The sequence below is a fragment of the Poecilia formosa genome, unplaced genomic scaffold (genome assembly GCF_000485575.1).
Source record: "Poecilia formosa unplaced genomic scaffold, Poecilia_formosa-5.1.2 Scaffold91, whole genome shotgun sequence".
In the NCBI taxonomy this organism is placed as follows: domain Eukaryota; kingdom Metazoa; phylum Chordata; class Actinopteri; order Cyprinodontiformes; family Poeciliidae; genus Poecilia; species Poecilia formosa.
Genome location: NW_006800030.1, coordinates 820927 through 846347, shown reverse-complemented (window position 1 = coordinate 846347; position 25421 = coordinate 820927). Strand labels below are relative to the sequence as shown.

The 25421-nt window shown below is 38.7% G+C and overlaps 1 protein-coding gene and 1 long non-coding RNA gene across 2 annotated transcripts in view; one reads left to right on the top strand and one right to left on the bottom strand.

The window, feature by feature from the left end:
• nr6a1a (nuclear receptor subfamily 6, group A, member 1a) overlaps positions 1-8513 on the bottom strand; it is a 121077-nt gene extending 112564 nt beyond the window's left edge. Inside the window, exons 1-2 of the mRNA XM_007557748.2 lie at positions 7969-8513; positions 7452-7759 (exon numbers count right to left, since the gene is read on the bottom strand). Of these exons, the coding sequence (XP_007557810.1) occupies positions 7452-7518 (67 nt within the window). The 5' untranslated portion in view covers positions 7519-7759; positions 7969-8513. The remainder of the gene's footprint in view (positions 1-7451; positions 7760-7968) is intronic.
• Positions 8514-8668: 155 nt separating this feature from the next.
• Positions 8669-11747, top strand: LOC107836838 (uncharacterized). The gene is made up of 3 exons (XR_001662805.1): positions 8669-9127; positions 9302-9403; positions 11523-11747. It is a non-coding gene; the product is annotated as an uncharacterized LOC107836838 (long non-coding RNA).
• The last annotated feature ends 13674 nt before the right edge of the window (positions 11748-25421 follow it).

The following is a 25421-nucleotide window of genomic DNA, read 5'->3' as shown; positions in this document are numbered from 1 at the left end:
GCAACAAAAGTGTGATCTAGGGATCTGTAATAATCAGACTGCTTACAGTTATCATGGAAAAGAAATTAATTTATTGTTTCAATGGTGAACTCTGACCCTGACTTGGAGGATGTTGGAGACATCCTCTACAACTTAGTAACTTTGTTGCTATATTTACTGATTTTTCAAACAAAAAAAAGCATGTCAGCCAAAATCAGAATCAGCAAGTCAGGTTTTATAAAGATCCCTGATTGGCCAGAGAACTGCAAACGGTGCACTCCTAAGTATTATGTAGAAATAATATATTGTTTGTTTAAATATTGTTTGTATTGATAATAATTGTTAAATAGCAAAAATATGCAAAAACTGTCCTTTTACAACCTGGAGAAGTCTATGTATGTTTGTGTTCAGGTAAGAACAAGAGTTTCTATTCAACAGTTCTATTTAAAAACCTCTACCTGCACGACTCCATGTGTCTTTTCTGTTGTAAAATGACTGAACTGCATGATGCTGAACTGTAAGGCTGTAAGCTTTGAAGAATTTTTAGTTGTGCACAAAACCCAGATCAATGCTGGTTCTTTCAATTGAGAGTTTTATTTGGAACCAAGCTGGTTTCATTCTTTACAGGAGTTGATCTTTTATAACCCCCACCAATAACTGTATCCATCAGAGCTGCAGCCTTACAGGAAGGCCCTCACTACTCTACATACCAAGTTCAGTGCTTTACAGCTGCCTATAAAGTCATCCTCCAACCAAACTCAAACTGAAGACATTTATTGCCTCTGGATTGGTGACATGATGAATATCACAGAAGCCTGACAAAAGCCCAACTCCCAGATCAAGCATCATTGTGTCATGATACTCCAGCTCATTCCATACACCATCACACAGCACAGACATAGGGCTATGGTGCAAGGGCTTCCATTAGCATCTGTTGGAGTCCTTCTACCTCTGCCAGGAGCGAGCAGGCAAAGTGCCCCAGCCCTGCAGCTGATGGATCAAGTGGAGGCTGTAAATACTTTGCTGGGTTACGCTGAGGTCAGCCGAGCGCAGCAGCAATAATCCTTCAGGAGCATCATCCCACTGTCCCTGCTCCTCGTTCAAATAGCACTTACCTGCCACTTCCCCCTCACCCCTCACGTGTCACATGATATACCTCCCCACACACACACAAATAAAACATTTAGACTTACATTATAAATGAAGACATTATTTTATATAAATTATTTTCAGTTCAGTTCCACTGCAAAATTATTAGTTCTCTGATTTTACTTTTTATAAGTATACGTTTGAGTAAAATGAAAATTGTTCTTCTATTCTATGAACTACTGGAAACATGTCTCTGAAATTCCAAGCATTTTTTCCAGAAAATGAGAAATGGTCAAAATCACAAAAATATGCAGTAACAGAACATCGTGCATGGACCTCAGTACTGAGCTGCGTTCCAGTGCTGCTGTGGTGATGCATCACCATTTGACCTCCATCAGCCTGACCTCAAACATGTTGCCAAGAAACAAGAGCCAAAGCATCAAGGACATTCAGCCTTTAAACCTCTGGGGCAAAGGAGACTTCCTGCCACAACACTGCACATAAATGCTTCGTTTAAAGTTCAAAGTTTACATAGCAAAGGGCATACATCAACATTTTGACAACAGTTTTGGACTTGCATACATATTTATAATAAAGTGTGGAAATATGTATACAAATGTGAAAGAAAAAAGCAAGAAAAAAGACAGCCAAATATGCAAAAGAGACGCCGTTAAATCTAGAATGCTGAATCGTGGCATGGATAACATAATGGCATCCCAAGCCAAGTTCATAAAGTTAGGATGTATATGGTGAATTAAAGGGAACCAAGAGTACTTTTGTATGAGTGCAACTAGGGTGCACCGACAAGTCGACCAGCCAATAAATTAGCCACGATTTTCTTAATTGTGAGATCAGTGATCGGCTGACATGTGAAAATGATCTTTTCCACCGATCTCATCTACCTCAGCAAAGACCTGAAAATCAGCCACTGTCCTCTTTTTCTCTGCTGTGAGAGAAGTTTGCCTGACAGACCCACACGTTCACAGTTAACAATAGTCACCCCACTGTCACCAACTCAGCGACTCTCTTGCTATACATAGCAATATTTCAGACAAAAATAAATAAATCAGTATCGGCAGGTCAAGCTTTTTAAAGCTTGGTAATCTGCAAAAAGCCAGTAAACTTCAATCAGTGCACCCCTAAGTGCAACATTTTGGAGACTTAAACAACCAGCACTGTAGGGAGAGACATAAAAGCACCTTGTGGTGCAGTTTGCCTGTAATTTACCACATGGGGAATGAAGACTTGTGCAAAAAACTACAATTCCAAACCCCTGACAGTATTATGTTAGATACTGAATGTTACGCTCCTGTTCTAACATCACGGATTTATAAAGGCAATGTGTATAGTGATATGTCCATGCACCATTTTGTAAGCTACAAAAAATATGTAGCATACAATTTATTAACTTAACTTATTTGTACCCAATAAGTTTCAGAAGTTTTCCCAACTGCAAACTTTACACTCTTCTATACATGAATGACCTGGTCAGATTTGCTATCGCCTTAGAAACCAGATGTTGTCCTAGTAGGAACACAGTCACCACCATTCTACTGCTGATTACTGCATACTCCATACTTTTTAAAATCTCTAAACTGTGTAATGTAAAACATGTCTGGTCTTCCTTAAAAACAATGTCAGGATTGATAGTAGCATTTCTGTATAAACATTTATAGAAAACAATCGGAATTTGTAAATATATAATTCTGAAAAACAACTTCCATCTCTGTCTACTTTTCTTTGAATTCAAAGTATAATTTTTGGGCAAGTGAATTTAGATTAATCACATACATTTTAAGGCACTAAAGATTTTAACACAATTGTTTGTTTTTAGCATACAACAGTTTTTCACTTGTTTTTTTTTTTTTTTTAAACATACAAACGTTCAGGCAGAATCTTTTTTATGTTTGCGACATCAGCAAATAGCTGCCATGGAAAACAAAGATGCTTCTGTTGCCCCACCGGGGGTTGATGTCTGCTTCTAAACCGATCTGATGTGACCCTGGAAAATACTTTTATTTTGTGCCAGTTGTGCTAAAATTAGTTTGTCTATCAGTGAATCTATTTGAGCCTAAAATAGCATCTCAGTGCTAAAGCTGGTGCAACAGCACAGATGAGGCATCCACAGTCCACATTTCTAAAAAAAAAAAAAAAAGTTTTTTCCAAATAAGTTCCATGAGTGATCAGGGCTTCCTGTAACACTGGAAAGCTGAACAGCTAATAGCAATTTGCATCAATCTGATGCTGGAAGCAAAGATTAAAAACTATACATATTTGTTGTTGAGTTCATGTCTCTATTTATTCAATTCAGCAGCAAAAATGGTTTTTGAGTTGAAAATATTGCATATTTAGTCAATTTATAGTTTTCAAATAAAATGTAATTAAATACAGATGCAGCAATTGAAGCAACCAATTTTTTTATTGATTCTCCCCACTAATAATTTTATAAATAGGTACAGTGGGACCATGAGCTTTAGAGCAAGTTGTGAGAATTACTGACATGTAAATAAATCTAAGGTTGGGTCATATCAATTTCTGGTTCATTGTTAAGATCTTCCCAGAACATACTCTAAATTATTTGTCCACCTAGATGGGTTGGTGATACTGAAGTATTACTCTGTGTACTTTTTTATTTAAATAACCTAATACTTTTGATAATTCTTTTTTAATAGACCACTTAAAATACACTGCATTGCTTTTAGAGTTATAGCAGCCTTGCCAACACCTGTGCCTAGGAGGCTTTAGAATGATAAGAAAAGAGGAAGAATCTAAGAGAAAACTAACATTTGTAAAGCAGAATGTTAAAAGAACTGTTAAAAGAACATCCATTCCATTTCCCCATGTAAACAGATTTGCCCAGATTTAAGCTTTTGGGCTCCAATAAAGATGTTAATGTCTGTCTTTAGTTTTTTGGTCTGTGGGAAGAAGGTTCCAGAGTTTGGGAGCCTTAAATGAGAAACAAGTCTGTCCAAAGGATGTTTTGAATTTGTGCGTGTTTCACGCATCTCATAAATAGCCTGGTTCCAAGCCTGGTTAAAGAAATATCTGAACCACTGCCATTGTGCCGGTTATTTTTTTTTTTCTGCAGAGTTTTAGGTTTTGTTCAGGCTCTTCTCTAGAACTTGCTCCACAGCACACCGCTCTTGTTGGATTTGTGTCAAACTAATCACTCCTCTGATTCCTCTGAAACATCAAGCTGCAATTCTACAAGCCTTTTGGTGGCAGAAACACAGAGACAAGAAACGCAACATGATGGATTATATCTGCCCCCTCACCTTTTAATACCCCCTACTCCCCCACCACCACCACCACCACCAGCATCAGCTGCAAAAGAAACCCACTCCCATTCTACTGTACCGGTCATCATTCAATCATCACAGTGGGGGGCGGGGAGAAGGAAAGGGAGAAGGGACATTATGGGGGTCAAATCCTGTCCCTGTTCCACTTGCTTACCCTTCCCGGGGGACAGGACAGCCCCTCACCGGCTCCATGGAGCCACAGCAGAGGCTGACAAAGCACTTTCTTTCAGCCTACGCTCCCTGCTCATGCCAGGCCGCCCAAACCCCCAGGATCAGATCCACATAAACACCAAACCTGACGTCCTGCTTTACTCCTCCACTGCCTTCAGTCACACCAAACCTGCACACTTCAGAGCAGCTCGTGTGTTGTGTTTGAAGGGATCAATAGAAATTAGGTCTGTTTCCCAAATGTGGTTATGTGGAGACTCAGAGTGGAGTCGGAGTTGCCCCGAGCTCTAAGCTGCTTTTGTTTCTTCTGAACAATAGTGGATGATGGTAAATAGGCCTGAGGAGTGGACATTGCTATTCAGCAGACAGGAATGGCTCTTCCAGCTGGACCTCAACATCTGGAGGCATCTGTGTCCTGGGGTGGCAGCGATAAAAATGAGAATGGTTTCCAAGGTGACATCTTCAGTGCCTCGCTACCTTTAGAGTTGGAAAACTACAAATGTTTTATACAATTTAATAAGAGAGAAAGAAAAGCAGAAGCTTTCCTGTGATCTGTAGGGAGAAAATGTTCTCCCTCCACCAAGTTTTAGGGTTTTTAGTGACCTTATATGAAATTAGGAAAGAAAAAAAAAAATCAACAATTGTCTACAGATGTACAACCAAATATAAAATAAGTACTTTTAGAATATTTCCCTAAAGTTTTGTTTTGTTTTTGTTAACATTCATACTGAGCATTAATGATCACTTAAGACACCCTCACTGTGTTAAGGAGTGACAGGGTTGAGTGAGTAATAATCTAGACATCAGCTAATTCTGTTTTCACAAAATCAAACCACATTAGCTTACGTCAAATAAATCTCTCTCTTTCTGTCAATTATAATACACAACAATATATATTATAAAGCTGAGAATGAAATGTAAGTATTGACAAGAAATTAATAAGAAGCACATGTAATATAAATAAATAGGTTCATAATGAAGGAACAATAAAAAAAATATATTTTTTTTTTTGCTTGGTTATTTGTTTTCAACAAGTCTGCAAATAGATTTCCTTCATTTGAAACGGATTTGTTTACAGCTTAGTTACTAAGAAAACTGAAGAAAAAGAAAGATGCTTTTCCTCTACTAGTCAAAAATGAAAACATATTTAATGATCAGATTTCCCACAAATTTTCCATTTAAAAATTTCCATACTTTTTCAGACTCAAATTTGATGGAATTTTTTCCCGCACAGGTTTTATTATTTCTGATAAATGTGCACAACATTTTCATTTATCTACATGGTCCATGATAAGAAAACAGAATGCTGAATTCAGTTCCTGATGTTGTTGAACAGAAAAGGGCCATTTCACCAGTTTTGTGGCCCAACTTACACCAGCTCTACAGATCAAAATCTATAATGCTTTGGCTTTTTAAATCTGGGCTGGTCATTGTACATGTTACACTGATTACTTAAAGCTAAATTTGTGACGTAGCTACACATTTGTTTTTATGTAGACATAAGAACAAAGAACATCTGTGGAAGCTATTTGTTTGGTGAAGCACACTTCAATCTGAGGGATCACAGGGCCAATTTCAAACACTGATAGGTGAAAAAGCAGTGAAATGAGTGGATATTTACTTGTGACCTGTGTCATTTAAATGAAAACAAAATGTTTAACCAGCGTTAAAACTTTAGTTCTGATGTTAATTTTTACATGAATTACACATTATTGTAAAAAAGCTCTTTTTAAACAGAAAGTGTTATTTTTTTAATGACGGGTAAATTCAGTTTGGAAACAGACATATTTCCAAACTGTTCCAGACCTCAAAAATGGTTTAATAAAACTCCATATCTTTCAAGAATGTCCAACATAAAGAGAAACTAATTGTGCAAGAGAATGCTAAAAATATCAGAGAAAATGTAATATTCCAACAACTATTAAAACGTGTCAACGTGGCAATTAGTTTTATCTTCATTAATCCCGTGTATATGACCAACTTCCCAAAAATCACTGGAGGAACACTGAATGCTTCCTCCAATGTTTTATTTAAACTTTTTTTTTTTTTTTTTACAACATCCACAGCGAACCTTCAGTGGCGCCAGGGCACCATTACTTAGGAGGAGCCGGGGTTGGGAGACTTTTAATCTTGGATGTGACGATAAATTTTGTTCCCCGTATGGGGAGTCGAAATGGGACTGGCGCCTGCTACAAAGTGCTGTGAGGCTCAGTTTGGGTATGGAATAGGCCGATATCACCGAACAATATCCTATGAAGACGCAATTAATCAGAGAAGAAAGGAGGGGTTTTTTGTATTCAGTTTATATATATATATATATATTCCTTGCAAACTGTAGACCAGGGCCATGTGAGAAGCTGCATGCAGCAGAACCCCGGTAGAACCCATTCCTCCATGTCAACCCGTTCTCGTTCTGTCCGGATTTGGGAGACTAACAAGCTAATGGCTGCAGGGCCTTCTCCAAGTTCAAAAGTTCACCTTTTACGATCTCCTCGGGCCTGACTGACCACCTCCAAATAAAAACATTCCGACCTCTGTTCCCAGCAGCTCCAGCAATCACACACACACACACACACACACACACACACACACACACACACAACTCAAAAAGCAAGTAAACACACACACACACACTTTGGAATAATAACCCCAATTCATTCGTTCCCTCTTGAGTAACAAACCAAATTTTGCTTATAATTTTACTCTTTGGTCAGAAAGAGTAAGTTTGCAAACCTAAACTCCGTCCCACTCGCTAAACTAGTTCTAGGAATCCAGCTTATTATTTAATTCATTCGTCTCCCTCAGCAACAGTTTGCAGACGCTTCCAGCAGCAGCAGCAGCAGCAGCACTGACACACTCAGAGGCTCATCAAACATGCAGCCATGTGTTTTGGATGGAGGTGCGGTGCTAGCCTACCGTTCGCTGACTTGGCGTCGTTTCTCTCCGGGTAGTCGAACCCATTCGTCCTCTTCTCTATCTCCATCCTCCAGCACGGGCTGATCCGGAGTCAGCCCAGCGTTGCCCCTCACCACCACACAGCAGGGGGATGATGGCGGGGTTGAGGGGTGACAGTAACGTTGATGTTGCTATGAAGTGAAACAAGCTGTCCTCAGCTTTGCTGCGTCACCGCTCGGACCGCGGTCCCATGCCTTTCAGCGAACTGTTTCCAGTCAGCAGGGAATTACTGGATCCACACACACACCCAGGAATGGTGCGTTTGAGGTCTGAAAGGAGGGCGGAGTTCAGTAACCTGGGAACTTAAGTAGCTTTTGCCGAATAAAAGCTTGGTTTATTGTTAGAATAAATATCACGCGTGCAATGCGAACATAATTCCTTTCAGTTTGCAATAATCAAAGTGTTTATCAAAATACCGAGTTTTAACTCAGAAAACCGAAATGTAAATTCAATTGTACATAATTAGAGCTGACCTTACCTTTTCAGTTCACTAGAAAAGGCGTATGCTGAGCAAAGTAAACGCAGGTGAATTAAAGCATTTTTTTCTCAACCTTCTACATTTGAACTGCAACACAAATGTAAAACCTGTTCTGTGCGAAACCAGTTTAAACTAGCCGAGTTGTTTGTACACGTTCAGGGTTTTTTGGGCCTATTTTAGTTTCTTCTGCTTAACTGGAAAGCAACACCAGCGCACGCGACAGCCAGCTGCCTTCGCCCTGAGGGAATTCTGGGAAGTGAAGTTTAGTGTCCTACTTGGCTACCGAAATCCCAGTTGTTAACTTGAAGATAATGGACTACAACTGACGAAAGCATTTTGTTTGTCTTAACTTTTGTGTATCAAATTCGCGTCAACGTTTTTATAGAAAGAATGTTTTATGATTTTTTTCAGTAGGCCATGTGTAACATCCTTTGCTGGATGCTTCACTACATCTAACTAACTATATTTATACTGACGAAACCAACTTTTTCCCACCTTAGAAAATATGTACCAATGGGACAGGTGTCAGTGTATCTAACAATCTTTTCAAAACTAATGTAACTATTTTTTTTTTAGCTGATAAGAATTTCTGCACTCCCCATTAGTATTTTCTATACTAATGGAAAATAGTTCCATAATAGTTCCATAGAACCATTAGTTCTATACTTCCTATTCCTCTGGAGAACAAATATGACACAAAGATAAATTTGCTTCTGTCACTGGACGGACAAGGACCAATATTTATCTTTGCCACCACACACAGGGAAACAATCTTCAGTGGTCTCCATTGCAGGGGGCTGCAGCAAAGAGGGTTTTCCATGACAACCGTTGTTGTGTCTATGCCAAGTTGACCAGGGGTAGGACAGGAAAAAGCCTTTTCTGTTCTACCATCACAAATATGTAAAAAGATTTTCTCCTACCAAGTCAGAAGGCAACTATTCTCCCTCTAATGGACTATGAAGATCTGCTATTCATGAACTCTTAAGCTTGAAAAAACTGGATCCTGTAAATCACAGCTCTCTGTGATTTATGATTAATTGTAGTGATTGAGTACATTATTGCAAATAAACTAAAAATGGGTGATGAGCGTTGGCCAAATCAAAAATACATCACCAGACACAAATCGTCCCCCAGAGAAAACCCGTGGAGTGAGCTCAAGGTAAGAGAGGGTCAGGCCTCTGAATTGTATTGTGAGGCAATGTTGATTAAGTTATCTTTGGTTTGTAGAGATTATTTTCTAAATCACTCTGAAGGTCTCACACCAACATTTCAATTAGGTTGAGATCTGGCATTGACTGACTCAGAGCGACGACTTGTTTCTTTTCTTTTTCAGCCAGGTTTGCTGTTTGAGATCATTGTACTGTTGGTGACCTTATTTTGGCCAAGATGCAGCTGTCAGACAGATGGCTTCACATTTGACTCAAGAATACTTCAGGTACCCAGAGGAGTTCATGGTCAACTGAATAACTGCTTGACTTCACAAGTGGCTGCAAAACAATTCCAAACCATCATTCCTCTATCATCCTGCTCAACAGCCAGTGTCTGTGTTGTTATGCTTTGTGAAGTTTTCTCCCAACATTGTTTTCTACATTATCAAATGCATTGCATTTGATCAGCAGTAGATGGCTGCTTCCATTTACTTTAAAATCCTTTGAAAGTGGTTAGAGTTTACTTGCATCCTTGATGCTCCATGAAGCATATTCTCTCTCATATTCTTAGACTTAGAGCAACTTTTTTTCAAATTCCGCCAGTCAAATTTATTTATAAAGAACCTTAAAATAATGAGCTTAATCAAAGTGTTGAACAGCAAGCAAAGTAAAATATTGCAAATAGCAGAAATTAAAATAAATGAACTTAAAAATTAACACAGAAATAAAAAATAAAAAAAAAAGATTTAAAATCATGATGGATCCTGCCTAATTTGTAGAGGCAAACCATTCCACAGTGTCAGAGCCACCACCGCAACAGCTCACCTCTGGATAACTTCTGGATTTACAGTGAACCTTAGACACTCTTAAAAGCATCTGACCTGGTGACCTGGGGGTGTGAATTGGGCTGCAGTAATTCAGTGAGATAAAGTGGAGCAAATTTATTAAAAAAAAAAAAACAAATAAGAGAATTTTAGATGGAACCCTTATATCAACTGGACATCAATGGAGTTCGGCTAGAATTGGCATATTGTGCTCTCACTATCTGGTATCTGTCAAAAACATTTCAGAACCAGATGTAAGTGAGCAACAGCAGACTGGGAAACACCAGGAAGAAGTCTATTACAGTTAACAAGCCAAGACGTGATAAAAGCATGGATTACTGTCTCCATTCTCCTGTGAGATAACAGCAGATTTAAGCTTTGCTGCTTCAACTGCTAAAAACAAGATTCACACCTGAGTTCACTTGGCTGTTCATTTTCAGGAGAGGGTTAATTTTTACTTCTAGATTTGTTATCAGGGTTTTCCCACTGGGTGCCAAAGATAAAAAGTTAAAATTTGGTGTCCTATGGGCAGCCATTTGGCCCAAACCAAATTACCTTTGTCTTATTTTTATGAAAATTCAGAAAACTTTACCAGACATTTAGTGAGGGTCCTAGGAGTGTGTCCTGCTTTTCAAGAGTAAATAGACCTGGCAATCATCTCAAAAAAAGATTCAGTGTTTTTTTAAATGGCTCCAAATGGCATATCCAAGAATAGAGCCCTGTAGTACACCCCAGGATAGTGTATCAGAGTCTGTACTCAGATAACAGAGAATACCACTAAAACATCTCAGTGAGGTGTGACTGAAACCATGACAGATTTCCACCCACATGCTCCAGACTTGAGCTGATCATTGGTATCAAAAGCTACTGTTGAATCCAGAGCCGGAGTGGAGTATCACCAGAATCCATTAGTGGAAACTCTCAGAGCAGATTTTGTGTTATGGAATGGTCAAGTCCCACTGTGGCACCTTACAAAAGAAGGATAATTATCTTATAATGTGCCTGACAACTTTTTGTGTGATTGGTCAGAAATTTCCAAGTCACCATGGTTACCTTACTGACAAATGCTGTAGTGTGACGGACCTGTGAGGACATTGCAGGACTTCTGCTCTTCTATTGGTCCCCACATGGTTCTTTTTATGTTAACATTCTCTTTGTCTGATAAATGAATTTGTACCATTTGGATGCTGCTTGTTCTCTGATGGCCAGTTTATATTTCTATCAGAATTCAAAGATGTTTGTTATTGATACTTTCTGTAAAGAACATTTTTGTGTCATGTCATTGAAAGTGAGGCATGAATTACTGCATCAATGCAGCAGGGAGGCAAGCCCATGCTGCTTAAGTAGACTTCAGCTCATCTGAACTTTAGAAAACATATTTTTGTATTCATTGAATAATTCTGACCAGTGGCACGTGCTGGTGTCCCACCCCCTCTGATCGAAAGAGAAGCAGATGAAGGGGAGGGTGTGGCATGATCGGACATTGTCAGTTTTTGCCTCTAAAGCACTTATTTTTGTCATGGTTGTGTAGTTTTTGAAATTGAATGCGAGTGCTTATTATTTTAATGTTTTTCATTTATAGATGTTGCTGTGATTGCACCCTGCCTCTCGCCCATTGACTGCTGGAGTTAAGCAAAATGGACGGACGGACGGATGGATAATAATTGCTCAGATTTATGACAGTACCTCCCTTGACTTTCAGGGCTTTGTTTGTACATTCTAGTGCTGGCTGGAATAACTAGTTCTTTAGACCGCATTGGAAATAGACAAATAAGTTTGTTTATGTCAAATTGATGTAGTGACTTGATTTTTGTTTAACACGATTGTGATAATATTAGCAATAATAATAACAGTGAATATTTCTTGCTATTGAAATGAATATTTAATGGTATACTGTAAATGTTTTCTTCTTCATGGTCGGTGACAGTGACGGTCTGCTTAAGTTTGCAGTCTTACTCAAGATTAGACTGTAATATGGCCATAAGAAAACATTTCTGTATTTATAATACTGTCGTATTGTAATGTATTATTTACATTTTATGGGGGGGGGGACAGAGTTTGAAGTTTTCATTAGCTAGACACCATGACAAAATGAAAACATATCTGTTGGTGAAGTTTTATAATCTGTCAGAGTTTCTTCCTAACGTGGAGCAGAAATTTAATAAAAAGAGAGGGTCGAACAGGTCTTGGTATTCTATGAACTGGCCAGGTGATGGCGCCAAATATCTTTTTAGCTGGAGTCTTAAAGCATTAGTATTTTTTCTTAACTTTATCAATGATAAATTAATTAGCTGTGGCTACAGCGCGGCATCGTGGGTACTGCCTACATAGCCGTAACTAATTCAAACCGCATTAACACCATTTTGTCTTGAGTTTCTAACTTTGCCTGTTGCGCGTACTCTGAGCGTACGGTGTGAGTGCGTGTGTGTGTGTTTGCGTGAGTGCGTGTGGGTGTGTGTATCAGAGCCCTCCCATCTGTGGAGGACACCGGATGATGGATGGTGCGCTCGGATGAAGGCAGACCTCAAAGCGCGGCCCAGTGGCATGCAGAGATCCGCGCTGTGCTCCTGAAGCCCGTCACCTGCATGAAGCGGAGATGGAGTTCAGATAGACGCACCGCTCCAGCCCTGGGACTGATCGCTGCGACTTCCGCTCTGGATTTCTGCACTTCGTGTTTAGTTGCCCTGAGAAAATGTGGAGACTCACCAACTTGTTGGCCTGTCTGCTGGTGTTGTGTAAGGACGCGTCCTCACAGAACAAGGTAAGACGGCGCTTTTATTTTAGAGCCAGCACGCCTGGTTGCATGTTTGCAAACTGAACACAGGTTTCTTCACCCCCCACCCCTTCCCGTCCCCTCAGTGTCAAAGTGACTGAGCATCTCCGCACCTGTACACTTTCTGCTTAAGCCTAGCAGATGTTTTTTGTTTGTGTCTTTTCTTGTGTTTCGAGAAAATCCCTTAGTGAGAGCTTTTGTGTCACACAGATACATAATCGTACCTCCACTGTGCGCAGGCCCATTGCCAGCAGAGATGGCACTCAGTGGGGTTAGTGCAATATCAGGCTGGCCATGTTTGTTCAGCTGCTGGACTGCAGTAACCCCTCACTGTCCCTCATCCTGATTCAGCTCCAAAAACACACAGCCAGAAGGGAGAAAGCATGGACTGTATACTGCATGGAGTGGCTGTCAGCAGATGTCTTCTTAAGAACTAATCATGGAGGTTAAATCAGCCTCAATGCAGTTCAGCAAAAAAAGTTTGATCCTCAGAAAGACAGTAGCAGGAGTCACAGCTGTAGTGCTGAGCAGTTTGAGGTTTAAACTGCTTGTCATCAGCTTGTTTGTCCTTTCCCCCTGCAGAATAAAATGATTTTCCCACTTTGTTGTGGATAAACATGACTGCCTCTGAGTGAGCGCTGGTCATTAATGTCTAAGGGATGGATGGAAACTCAGTTCTCTGTGTCTGATCTAAAGCCTGAAATCAGACAAGTGGAGTCTGGAAGCATGCTCAGTATACCTGACCTGTGGAAGTGGATGTGGACTTTATGCTTTGCAAAGGGAATTGCAAAGCATAAAGCATATTATATTGCGTATATTAGCCTTCAGTGCTAATATACGCAATATAATAAACATAGTCCTAATTAGGCATGTGCCAAAATTTGCAGAGAATCTTAAAATCACTAATAATCCAGGATTATGTCACCCTGAAATGCCCGTACCATCCAATTCAACCTGGAAGGAGTTTTTAAACATTCAAAATAAACCATTTTGGAAAGTTACTGTGGAGCTAATCTAACTGGGTACAGGAAAGCAAACATTAAAATCTCTCAGCAAACATTTAGAGGTTGTAATTATATAGGAGCATTTTAGGCACAAGGTGTTTCGTAGAAAAAACCTGCACACCTTGAAAAAACGTCAGGCATGCCTTACAAACGTATTCATAACCTTTAAATGATTTTTTATGTATTGTCAAACAGCTTCATTGTATTTTGTTGTGATTGTGAAGTAAAGCTAAAACACAATGTAGTACAGAATTGTGAAGTATGAGGAAATGTATGGTTTTAATTTTCTTCCACAAATACATTTCTGAAAAGTTGGACGTTCGTTGGTATTCAGACCCTCTTGGTCAGTCCTTTGTAGAACCACTTTTTAATTCAGTTGTAACTGCAAGTCTTTGGGATAAAGTATCTTGATTAGCTTTGTACACGTAGAGTCTGAATTTTTTACAATTGTCTTCTCCAACACATGAATGATGTAAATCATTCCACTGTAGCTCTGATTTTATGGATGCAAAACTAGGAAGCAGTGTAGAACTTCAGTTCTCATTATTTAGAAAACATGAACTATTTAGTCACTTTGCAGGCACAGGACCTGTAGTTATAGTTATGTAGTAACTACATGATTATCATTAGGTAAATTTGCTTGATTTCAACTTAGTCTAATAAAGACCCTCTGCACAGAACTGTAGCTGACCTTCATCGTATAGATGTATGTATAAGATTCTGAGCATTCTGTTATTTTTTTTATTTTTATTTTTTATTTCCTTTATTTAACCAGGTAAACCCCATTGAGATCTAAATCTCATTTTCAAGGGGGACCTGGGCAGAAGTCTGCAGTACATAGCAACCTGGTTACAAAACAAAATTGATTAATACTACATATACACAATTAAACCTGAAGTTCACATGAACAAAAGCCCAAATGATAGAAAGCTGTGGCTTTTCCCTTGCAAAAGTTGTATATTTTCCTGAGTCTTTTGTCCAAATGGACATTGGGATCTTGTTAGTGAATCATGAAGGTTTCTGTCCCCCAACGTCAGATCTTCATCCGGCCAGCCTGAGAAGTGTTACTGAGGAGGAAGTTGTTGTGGAATAGCTGAGGGCCTGCCAGAAGCTGAGTCTCATTTTTGGGCTCTTAGACTCAGAAACACCCTCCTATTAATAGTTTTGTATTAATATTTAAAGTATTTAACATGGTGAAAGCTTTAAAATGTTACTGTTACATAAAAAAAAATTGCATTGAGTAATTCTAACAAATATGAGTCGTAATTCCTGATAAACATGAGTTGTGGTTGAGTCAATTACAGTTTTGAAACCTTGAGTTCTTTAGTAATGGATTATTTTGGACACAAGACTTTATGGAAACAGAGCTTGATGTGTTTGGTTTTGATTTTGTAAAAACTAGACCATCCCAGGGCAATGACTTACCATGCACAGTTTTAGTAATGACTCCTAATTTGGGTTGACAGTGTAGGCTAAAGAGGGCCACATAAATATAACAGTTGTTTTGTTAAATATTATTTTATTAATCAAATCAAAGCACTTTTTAATTGTACGTGGTCAAATTACATCTATGAGAATAGATATTTAATGTTATTTAACTTTATACTTTTTACTCATTGAATGCAGAGAACACTATTTATTAATATTTAAACAGTTTAATGGGTAGTTTTACCAATACAATCTGTCACAAAAGGCCCTTTGAGGACATTGGTGATCTTGATATGACCTGAAATGAAAATGAGTTTGACACTCCTGAGTTAAAGTCTACTGGCCATGCTGCAGTTGGTAGCACTTCACTTGCAGCAAGAAGGCCCTGGGTTCAGTTCTCTACATGGAGTTTGCATGTTCTCCCTGTGCATATGTGTGTTCTCTCTGGGTACTCTGGCTTCCTCCTGCAGTCCAGAAAAAGAGACTGCTGGGTTGATTGAGTTCTCTAAATTCTCCTTATGTGTGGGTGTGTGCATGCCTGACTGTTTGTCCTGTCCTGTTGCCATGCAATGGACTGGTGACCTGTCCAGGGTGACCCCAAATCTCGCCCTTTGACCAGCACCGTTCGTGATCCCATTAGGGATTAAGCGTGGACGGATGGATGGATTTAAAGCAATTCTACAAGAAAACAAGTGTAAAAGCCCATCAGAAGCTTAACTTGTAAAGCGAACAGAACCCACATGCTAAAATTATGTAGCTAATGTATAACTTCAAGAAAATCTTAGAAAAATTAGCATTTACACTACACTGTAATCTATACTTTATTAGCTGAGTTCTTGCAGCAGCGCCCTCTCCTGGCTAATGCGAGACCTGCGTTGACCCAGTCCAAAGTGCAGGGAAACATGTACCTTTATCCCATTTGTTATTAAGATGGCTGCCACTGTATATCTCCATAAAACATAATAACATCCATGTGTGAACACACACAGTGTTTCAGTTCCCTCATGCTTACAATTTGTCTGTGATGCACATTCTTTTGGGTTTTGGTTGATGTTTGTGTCTTGAAGCTTAAACACTGTAAACCATTCTGACATCAACGGTATGATGAGAGGTTAAAGGTTAACATCTGTGATAGATTGATTATCTGTTATGGCTGCACATTTCCACTGAAGTGGTTTTCCTTATGACACCACTGTTTGTTTAACAAACACTGCTAAAACACCACATCTCATAATTTTGGTTTCCTGAAATTATGAGATGTGTTGGAGGTTTAAATGATTGAAAATGACTGAAATATAATGCAAAGAACATTTTTTGCTCATCCACCTTTTCATCACTTATGTACCATAATTATGGAAAATCGGTAATGAGCCCTGGATGACCTGCTCCATTAACTAGTTTGTCTGCATTACTTTAGGCAAGGATCTTCCCAATTTTAGGGTGTCGCACAGGTTGAAAGGAAGTTTATTCTGTCTGAAATCTAAATCTACATGTGCCAGCCAGACATAACTTCAAACTACCACTGTGTAGGTGTGGAGGCCAAAGGAATGTCCTTCAGAGCAAACAAATAGGTCAGGGCTGAGTTCCTACAATAGTCCGGTCTAAACACAAAAACCTCTAGCTTGTCTGAATTTAGAAAAAGAAATTTAAAAGTTGAATTGTATAAACCATGTCTTCATAAATACCCATCAGTGGTCTGAAGTCATAGCAGGTTTAGCAGAGTCTGTCCACAGTCACCAGCTTTTGTTTCATTTTATTGACTAGGCTGAGGATATTAAAACACAGTTTGTAGGAATAATAATACAAACACCAAGGCATGTCTAAATAAGCAGCATGCCTCCATTGCTTTGGTTAGGGTAGGGTTAGCCAACTGGGAAACATTTCAGTTTCTAGATGTTTACTTGTCAGAGCAAACATGTATCATTTTTATTTTTTCACTATTATCCCTACCTTGTCTGGTGTCTATTTCATCAACTTCCAATTTCAGGCGGTTAATTTGGAAAACCATAGCTGTCTTCATTTTGTTGCATTTGTTTTTCTTTTGTTTGTTTTTATGTTTTTCTGACCAATCTGTTAATAAGGTAAACTTTGCAAACTTTGCAAAATGTATGATCAAGTTCCTCTTTTCCACTGACAACATTTATTGATTGGAAAAAACACCTGACAAACTGAAGTTCTGTGGAGCTTTACCCAAACCACTTTATAGATATACACCAGTGGGACAGACAGAAACATACCAACTTTTGAGGAAACTAAAATATTCATGAGGTTGCTTGATGTGTTTATTTGATGGTTTAAATGAAATATTGTATTTCCACTTTAGGAGTGGATTATAACGTGTGTATCCGTAGCAGCGGAGAGCTGCACAGCTTTGTGCCAGATCTAATAAACATCTCTTTGAAGACATCATCTGGGGAAAAGGCATTGGCAGCATCAGCCATTCCTCTCATAATTGAGGTCACCAAACACACACTATTAATTAAGGAACTGTCCCTTTTTTTTGCTTATGATAGGATTATTACAGTGTGTGGATTTTATCAAGGAGTCATGCTGACTGATTTATATTTATCTCTGCATTGCATAAGATTTTCATGTTTTAAACAGACCCATAGTTTGGCTTAAAGGTTTTTGCCAAGCTCTTCAATGAGACTCAAGAGGATGGTTTGGTGTTTTATTGAACTGAAATTCTGCGGTGTTCATAGTAATCATTCTGTTAGCTGTAATAGAAAGATGACATATTGTAACATCTTCCATGAGTGGTAGAAAATTAACTGGTCAGACAAAGCTTCTGATTTTAGTTCCTGAACACAAGTCAACCTGAAAATGATGTGTTATTTGGAAATCGTCTGTTAATAACCAAAGTTATACATGTTGAGGCTTTATTCAATCAGCCTGATCAGCTGATCAGTCTTATTAACATTTTTCATTTTAGCTGTTTCACCTTTTCAACAAACTCATCCCTGCATTGTGACATCCGTCTCCTAGAGTCAAAGACACTGTTACAGGAGTTCACCTCAAAAACTCTGAACTGTCCCTTTAAGTTGAACCTTGACAAATCTTTAGGCCGCTTCATGTCAGAGCGAGGTCATTATGTTTTAGAGCCGTTCTGCACGGTGAAAGCTTCAGACTATCTGGAGACATAAACAGACTCAGCTGGAATGTAGATGTTTGCTTTCAAAAGCAATAAGAGCTTGATAAACTTTGTCTTTGGCTATTTAACAGCCTGGTGCTAATTCCAGTTGTTTAGTTTGGCTTTTTTTATTACCATGAGCATTAACACTTTTACTAAAGTGCTAGAGTTGAGGACTGGTTATTATGCACTTTAAGGCACTTTAAATTTGTTTCATCTGGATTTGATTTAGAACTGGCTTTTTTCTTTGTCATTATTGTGCAATCAAATTATTGCTCTATCGATGGACAGACAGATAGAGCAGATAGATAGACAGATCTCAGCAGGCCGAGAGACGACATCACAGGGTACGTGAACATGGCTGCTGATAGAACAGGCTGCATCTGACAGAAACTCCTGTCATGCAGTGTGTTTTGAACAATTCTGGGTTTCACCTTGTAGCTTGTCAGGGCGTGTTAGCTGTCAAACGTTTCTGTGGCTGATCTAATATGGCTCTCTGCAGCATGCAGGCTCTACCCCTCTCACTGTGCCGGTTGAGCTGTGTGCTTTTTGACCTAAAACTTGACTGCACTTTAGAGGTCAAAGCTCAAAGCATGCGTTAAATACTCTGCATCCTTAATTATTGAAAATCTTAACTGTTTTGCCCGTTCTCATGCTGGTAGGTCAGCTTGGCATGAGATTTGGGATAATTAGATACGCTTACTGGTACATGTGACTTGACAGAATGAGGAACTAGCTGGTCTGAAGGATCATTTTGATTCATTCTGATAACTTGCTGCTGTCTACGGGAAAATCCAACAATGTAAAGGCTGCAAAGTCAAACTTTCTGGAATATGAAAGCTGTGCAGTGTCTGAGCAGTGCAGCCAGCAGCATGAAGCCACAGTGTCACGCAGATTCACCTTATTTTCTTGTGGCTGTTGTGTTTGTCAACCTGCTGCTTTTTGCTCAACGTGGATCAGGATCTGCTTGGTCCTAACAGAGGGGTGAACACGCACTTCACCCTCTGCATCTTCCCCATCAGTTGGCCCACATTCCTGCACTAATGAGACCCCCCCACCCCACCACCTCTTTTATGACTCATGCCTCTGTTTTTACTAAGCCTGCAGCCTTTCTAACCAAAAAATCTTAAAAGTGCTTGGAAAAGGTTGAAAATCTGGCAGCTGGTCAGTTTTTAACCACCCTGACATTCCCACATCCGACAGCCTCACTGCCTCTCATTAGCTGTAATATGTGTCTTCTTGTCCTCGACTATAACAGTCTGTATTTACTTTCCACGATGGTGGGAGGATTGTCGTGCCATTAGCACTTTATGACATTCTTCCTGTTTGTCAGCTTCATATATCAGAAATGGACAATACTATAATTGTAGAGGCTCTAATGGAATCTGCTTTTTTCTCAGTTTAACAAAAGTTCTCCACAACGCCGTGTGAGCTGAATTCTCCAATAAAGGTTTCCTTTCAGTTTCCAAAACAACTAATCTTGTAGAGTTGGATGATATGGACTTAAAGTTTTATCATGATACTTTGTAGTACTATTGTGATAATAATAAAAGTGATGTTATTTTTTACTTTTTTTAAGATAACTGTATGCCTGTGGCTTCATTACACAGCAGCCCCTCCAACACAAACACTCATCTTGGAAAAGCATTCCCATTTGTAGTACGCTTCTTTAGGACAGCAGCCACATAAAGAAGCATAATTTGTGTCACTGAAATTGCATTCAATCATATTTTCTAATTATGAAGGTGCAGAAGTGTATTTATTGATACACCTTGATTGAACAACCTGTGGAGAAAAATGGTAAAAACCTCAACAATATGGATGGCTTACAGGGTTTAAAACCATCATTAGTTGGACTTTGTCATGACAATGAATCAAAATCTTTAGATATGAAACTTATCACAATAAATGATAAACAATATAACAAATAACCAAGCCTATCTTGTTTTGTAAATTTCCAGATGAAACTATCCAAAATATGACAGAATGCTAATTTCCCGCGTCTTAAGAAAGGTCTTTTATAAATTGTTTGCAGTTATCACATTAGGCTAAAATTTGATACATACAATTTTTGGAATGTCCAATATATCTTCTTATGTTGTGTTTTATTAAGGAAGACAGTTGAAAGAACACAGCTCATTAATAAAAATGATCTGTGAGCTCATGGCACATGTGCATCTGTCCTGCAGTTGATCCGGGAGCATAAATCTCTCCGAGTGGGATGACCGTCTCAGCCAGCTTGGGTCCCATGAGCCGTTACTCTGCAGCCAAGTCTTCTCAGTCACACAGTAATTAACACCAGTAGGATCATTTCCAGTCAGATCAAATTTAGATTATCAAATGTTATGTTATACCCCTATTCTGGGCTGACCCGGCTCAGGAGGAAGGAGTACATGTAATCGCTGGGTTGATGGTTCGAACCCTTGCTCTGTTCGTCTCAGTCTTTGTGTCCTTGGGCACTTCAGGACACTTCAGCCACCTTGCCTGCTGGGGACCAGAGGACCTGGTGGCAGCCTTGTTTCTGTCAGAATGCCCCAGGGCAGTTGTGGCTACAATCCAGTAGTTCACCACCATCCGTTTGTGAATGACTAAATGTAGTGTACATCACTTTGGAGCCCTCAGATTCTCATAATAGATCCTGTCACCACATGGTGACAGTTTCAACAAATATGTAAAAGAAAATTTTTGTAAAAGTTACAAACTGCAACTTTAATAAGTCAAAATAGAGATTCAAGACATTCACCATATTCTAGTGTTGCGTCCGCAACAGGATCACGACATCATGCCATTTCCTACTGTGTTAGAATCGGATGGTTTATCTTGAAATAATCCTGTGTTTAGATATTGTATTTCTGATAAAATAAAAAAAGAAAAAATGTTTTGATGCTGGGCTTATCAACTGGAAGCTCGATGACTCAAAACACATTGAAGTTGAAGCTGGAAGGGCTGTGAATCCATTCAGGTGGTTTTAGATCAGTTGGAGAATTTTTCAGCAGAACTATAACCAACTGTTACAACCCCACCCTAAAATANTCTACAGCGACTCTGTAGCACACGCTCTCTGTGTACGTGCTCATCAATGAAAATTGCAAAAGAAAACAGGTAGGAGCAAATATTGATCCTATAGTTTTTCTCAGTAGAGCATCTGACAGTTTGATGTTCACGGTTTTGGACATTAATGGTCTCAGTCCCACTTTTTTATCAGATCTTCCCACTTTAATGATAAAGCCATCCAAACCCCTCAGGTCTTCCAAAATAGCCATTTTGATAAAACCCAAAGGAAGAACAAAAACCATCAGTGAGGAATCATTTTGTTAATATGACCCTCATCTTCCTACAGACATGATGACATTATTAATGTTTTAAAAGTAAATGGTCTATCTTTTTGGTCATACTGTCTAATACTGCAAATATAGACCACTAGTTCCACCAAAAAACTTCAACAATTATTCATTTCTAGTTTCACCTTACCTTAAGTTAATCTGCCTTAATATAAATTTTTATCTACTTTGTTTTATACCAGTTATTTAAAACATAATGTAGATTCTATTTTACCTCAGTGTTTTTATGTAACATTTCTATTTTTTATTATCATATGTATTCTGATCTTAGTCCAACAAAAAATATTTAGAATCTATGCTTCTTAGAATTTTGCTACCTTCCATGTCCTCTCCTCATGTTTCCTCAATTCTTCACACCATCATCGTCTCTGTTAACTAGACATTTCAGCACATTGTTTTCATGCTAAGCCTCATCTAGCTCATCATTGCTTCATCTCTTGTTCTTATGTAAAGCACACTCTGTTACTGTCATGTATAGAGCCTGCTCTAAATAAAGAGACTGATTGTCTAAGTGATACATTGACTATACAAAATCAAAGACAAACTGATTGTTACAATACAGGGAAGATTTGTCAATAGTTTTGTGGTGGATGTTTTTTTTTTTTTTGTTTTTTTTTTTATTGGGGAAGGTAGAGAACCTCCTTTTAAAAAAGGAGGTCCTATTCAGATCAACAACTGGATAGCCTCCCACTTTTAGATTATTATTTCATATTATTGAAGCAAAAAAGTACATGATGGTAGATAAACCTAAATTGGTTACCCTCTTTAAGACGTCAAACAAACGATGACTTTTATTGTGTTGGTTCCATGCATCTAATCAACATTAACAGTTGATCCTGGTGCGTGACTGGGCTCTGGGTCACGCTGTGGTCAGGGAGGGGGGGTGGAGGTGGAGTAGGGACTCTATCACCACCACTTGACATGCTCAAAGGAGCAACTTCTCTTTCATCATACCAGGGGTCAGAGTTTTATTACCTCACAGAGCCAGCCAGCATATAGCACTGAGCAAACTCAGGCCTACAGCAGCCATCTGATTAGAATTAGCTCTAACCAGAGAAAAGACCGTCCCCATCAGCTGGATGTGAGCGGCAGCCAATAGACTCTGTCCCTGGGCAATCTAGATACAGTTGTACCACCCTGATATTAACCTGATTTTAAGAAAAATGAAATATCCCAAGACTTTAACAAGCTTAAAAACAGGAAGTTATTTTTAAATTGTATTTTATCATCTTTGTTTCTTACATTAAGCCACAAAGTCCTGATTTGGTTTTGAACTGGAGACCAAAAGGAAAAGAAAATTACATTTTAGTTTAACAAAATTAGTTAAAAACGCTGAAAAACTGTTAAAATTTAAAAGTTAATTATTGAGTTGAACTACATTTCCATTTTTATTCCACTAATGAGTCTAAACTTTATCAATAAAAGAAGGATGCAAAAATATTTTTAAATTTGTTTATGGCAAAGACCTGATCATTTCCAGCTTCATCAACTAATCCATGGCTAGTCCTTTTGAAACTCAACAGTACAATACTTTTTTTCCAATTAGTTAAAACATTGCTGGGCTAAAAGTTCACATAAATATAAATACTTTTTTTTTGGATTAGAACTGTTTAAAATCTTTTTTTGTATCTTTATTATAATTAATGAAAAGAAATCATAGTTGGCTAAAAATCAGTATCGGCATCAGTAGAAAAACTTTAGCTAGAACACCAGCAACAAAAGTGTGATCTAGGGATCTGTAATAATCAGACTGCTTACAGTTATCATGGAAAAGAAATTAATTTATTGTTTCAATGGTGAACTCTGACCCTGACTTGGAGGATGTTGGAGACATCCTCTACAACTTAGTAACTTTGTTGCTATATTTACTGATTTTTCAAACAAAAAAAAGCATGTCAGCCAAAATCAGAATCAGCAAGTCAGGTTTTATAAAGATCCCTGATTGGCCAGAGAACTGCAAACGGTGCACTCCTAAGTATTATGTAGAAATAATATATTGTTTGTTTAAATATTGTTTGTATTGATAATAATTGTTAAATAGCAAAAATATGCAAAAACTGTCCTTTTACAACCTGGAGAAGTCTATGTATGTTTGTGTTCAGGTAAGAACAAGAGTTTCTATTCAACAGTTCTATTTAAAAACCTCTACCTGCACGACTCCATGTGTCTTTTCTGTTGTAAAATGACTGAACTGCATGATGCTGAACTGTAAGGCTGTAAGCTTTGAAGAATTTTTAGTTGTGCACAAAACCCAGATCAATGCTGGTTCTTTCAATTGAGAGTTTTATTTGGAACCAAGCTGGTTTCATTCTTTACAGGAGTTGATCTTTTATAACCCCCACCAATAACTGTATCCATCAGAGCTGCAGCCTTACAGGAAGGCCCTCACTACTCTACATACCAAGTTCAGTGCTTTACAGCTGCCTATAAAGTCATCCTCCAACCAAACTCAAACTGAAGACATTTATTGCCTCTGGATTGGTGACATGATGAATATCACAGAAGCCTGACAAAAGCCCAACTCCCAGATCAAGCATCATTGTGTCATGATACTCCAGCTCATTCCATACACCATCACACAGCACAGACATAGGGCTATGGTGCAAGGGCTTCCATTAGCATCTGTTGGAGTCCTTCTACCTCTGCCAGGAGCGAGCAGGCAAAGTGCCCCAGCCCTGCAGCTGATGGATCAAGTGGAGGCTGTAAATACTTTGCTGGGTTACGCTGAGGTCAGCCGAGCGCAGCAGCAATAATCCTTCAGGAGCATCATCCCACTGTCCCTGCTCCTCGTTCAAATAGCACTTACCTGCCACTTCCCCCTCACCCCTCACGTGTCACATGATATACCTCCCCACACACACACAAATAAAACATTTAGACTTACATTATAAATGAAGACATTATTTTATATAAATTATTTTCAGTTCAGTTCCACTGCAAAATTATTAGTTCTCTGATTTTACTTTTTATAAGTATACGTTTGAGTAAAATGAAAATTGTTCTTCTATTCTATGAACTACTGGAAACATGTCTCTGAAATTCCAAGCATTTTTTCCAGAAAATGAGAAATGGTCAAAATCACAAAAATATGCAGTAACAGAACATCGTGCATGGACCTCAGTACTGAGCTGCGTTCCAGTGCTGCTGTGGTGATGCATCACCATTTGACCTCCATCAGCCTGACCTCAAACATGTTGCCAAGAAACAAGAGCCAAAGCATCAAGGACATTCAGCCTTTAAACCTCTGGGGCAAAGGAGACTTCCTGCCACAACACTGCACATAAATGCTTCGTTTAAAGTTCAAAGTTTACATAGCAAAGGGCATACATCAACATTTTGACAACAGTTTTGGACTTGCATACATATTTATAATAAAGTGTGGAAATATGTATACAAATGTGAAAGAAAAAAGCAAGAAAAAAGACAGCCAAATATGCAAAAGAGACGCCGTTAAATCTAGAATGCTGAATCGTGGCATGGATAACATAATGGCATCCCAAGCCAAGTTCATAAAGTTAGGATGTATATGGTGAATTAAAGGGAACCAAGAGTACTTTTGTATGAGTGCAACTAGGGTGCACCGACAAGTCGACCAGCCAATAAATTAGCCACGATTTTCTTAATTGTGAGATCAGTGATCGGCTGACATGTGAAAATGATCTTTTCCACCGATCTCATCTACCTCAGCAAAGACCTGAAAATCAGCCACTGTCCTCTTTTTCTCTGCTGTGAGAGAAGTTTGCCTGACAGACCCACACGTTCACAGTTAACAATAGTCACCCCACTGTCACCAACTCAGCGACTC